Genomic DNA, 2,003 nt, shown 5'->3' with positions numbered 1-2,003 from the left:
CCCTGCCTCTTCCTCAGCAACCCCACGCGGGACACCATCACGCCGCTGTGGGCCGCTGCGGGTCGCGGGCCACGCCCGGGCCGCGCCTGCTCTGCCGCCTGCTCGGAAGAGGAGGACGAGGATGAGGACGAAGAGGACGAGGAGGCCGAGGACGGCGAGGAGGCGGAGGGCAAGGCAGGGCCGCGCGGGGGCGCCCCGGCGCCGCTGGACGCCTCGCTGGTCTACGACGCGGTCAAGTACACGCTGGTGGTGGACGAGCACACGCAGCTGGAGCTCGTGAGCCTGCGGCGGTGCGGCCTGGGCTCCGACAGCGAGGACAGCGGCGGCGAGGCCAGCGAGGAGGAGCCGGGCGCCCCGCCGCTGGGCGGAGGCCAGGCCCCGCAGGACGCCTCCCCCGACAGTCCCGACCTCACCTTTTCCAAGAAGTTCCTCAACGTCTTTGTGAACAGCACCTCCCGGTCCTCCAGTGAGTGGCTGGGGCGGGCGGCGGCGGCCTGCAACCCGCCCGGCCTCTTCCCCGTCAGGCGTCGGGGCTGGGCACTGCCTCTTGCCCTGCTCTGCACCTCTCCTGGGTCTAGGGCGGGGGCTGTGCTGCCTGCCGCCCCGGCCGTGGACAGCCCCGCAGATGGGTTGGCGGCGGGGCTGGCTCCAGGCCCCCGCGCCCCTGAGTCCTTCCCCTCGCTGTGTCCCAGGCACTGAGTCCTTTGGCCTTTTCTCCTGCCTGGTCAATGGTGAGGAGCGAGAACAAACCCACCGGGCTGTGTTCAGGTACATCCCCCGCCCCCACCCTCCGCCCCCTCAGGTCCCCTGCTCCCCTAGGCCCCAGGCTCCCTCCCAGGCGCTGCCCCACCTCAGGCTCCCCCCAGGTTCATCCCCCGCCATCCCGACGAGCTGGAGCTGGATGTGGACGACCCGGTGCTGGTGGAGGCCGAGGAGGACGACTTCTGGTTCCGGGGCTTCAACATGCGCACGGGGGAGCGCGGGGTCTTCCCCGCCTTCTACGCCCACGCGGTGCCCGGCCCCGCCAAGGACCTGCTGGGTGAGGCCCCGCCCCGGGGAGCTGGCTGCCCCGCCCCCCGCCCTCTGACCTGCCCCGTGTGGCCCCCAGGGAGCAAGCGTGGGCCCTGCTGGGTGGAGCGGTTCGACGTGCAGTTCCTGGGCTCGGTGGAGGTGCCCTGTCACCAGGGCAATGGCATCCTGTGTGCGGCCATGCAGAAGGTCAGTGGGGCGGCGGGGCTGCTGGCCACGCTCCTTGGGTGCCTGGGGCTTCGCGGGCCCACAGCCTGGGCAGAGCCTGGCACTGACTGCGTCGCCTCGGGGTCTCCTGTCACCTTCCCACTGGCCCCCGGCCCACAGCCCACCCAGGCACAATCTGACGCCAGAGCTCTCACCGTCCTTCCCTGGGCTCCTGCGCCGGGCGGTGGAGGGCGGCCAGCCCACGGGCCTGACTGGCCGAGGGAGGCGGTGGCGGCCAGCGCCGGGGCCCGGGCGGGGGAGGCCCACATCCCTGTCCCGGGTCGCGTTGGGCTGTGGCCAGTGTTCTGTCAGGGCAGGGGTGAGACCCTGAGCCCTCCTCTCCCCTCTCCCCAGATCGCCACTGCCCGGAAGCTGACTGTCCACCTGCGTCCTCCTGCCTCCTGTGACCTAGAGATTTCCCTTCGGGGGGTAAAGCTGAGTCTGAGTGGAGGACCTGAGGTGGGGACCCTGACCCAGGGCGGGAATGGACTGGGCCGGCGGGAAGCCGCGTCTCATGCGCCTTCCGCTCTAGTTTCAGCACTGCAGCCACTTCTTCCAGATGAAGAACATCTCCTTCTGCGGCTGCCACCCCCGCAACAGCTGGTGAGCCCTGGCCCTGGCCGCCCCTGGCCCGCCCGGACCCTGGCCCCCCTGCCCCCCACCCGCTGGAGTTGAGGGCGCCCAGGGTCCCCCCTTCGCTGCCCCCCACCCCTGCCCCTGGGGCCCGGTCAAGCGCCGGGCCCAGCCTGGGGTGGGAGGGGTGGGGG

The 2,003-nt window shown here is 72.2% G+C and overlaps 1 protein-coding gene across 1 annotated transcript in view; it reads left to right on the top strand.

Moving 5' to 3' along the window:
- Positions 1 to 2,003, top strand: part of MAPK8IP2 (mitogen-activated protein kinase 8 interacting protein 2) — a 6,415-nt gene that overhangs the window by 2,666 nt on the left and 1,746 nt on the right. Inside the window, exons 6-11 of the mRNA XM_012735071.1 lie at positions 5 to 466; positions 693 to 768; positions 867 to 1,039; positions 1,109 to 1,218; positions 1,591 to 1,695; positions 1,769 to 1,839. Of these exons, the coding sequence (XP_012590525.1) occupies positions 5 to 466; positions 693 to 768; positions 867 to 1,039; positions 1,109 to 1,218; positions 1,591 to 1,695; positions 1,769 to 1,839 (997 nt within the window). The remainder of the gene's footprint in view (positions 1 to 4; positions 467 to 692; positions 769 to 866; positions 1,040 to 1,108; positions 1,219 to 1,590; positions 1,696 to 1,768; positions 1,840 to 2,003) is intronic.

Source organism: Condylura cristata, unplaced genomic scaffold, assembly GCF_000260355.1.
Source record: "Condylura cristata isolate star-nosed mole 26May11 unplaced genomic scaffold, ConCri1.0 scaffold00004, whole genome shotgun sequence".
In the NCBI taxonomy this organism is placed as follows: Eukaryota; Metazoa; Chordata; class Mammalia; order Eulipotyphla; family Talpidae; genus Condylura; species Condylura cristata.
The sequence above is the reverse complement of the archived record's forward strand: the minus strand, read 5'-3'. Positions and strand labels throughout refer to the sequence as shown.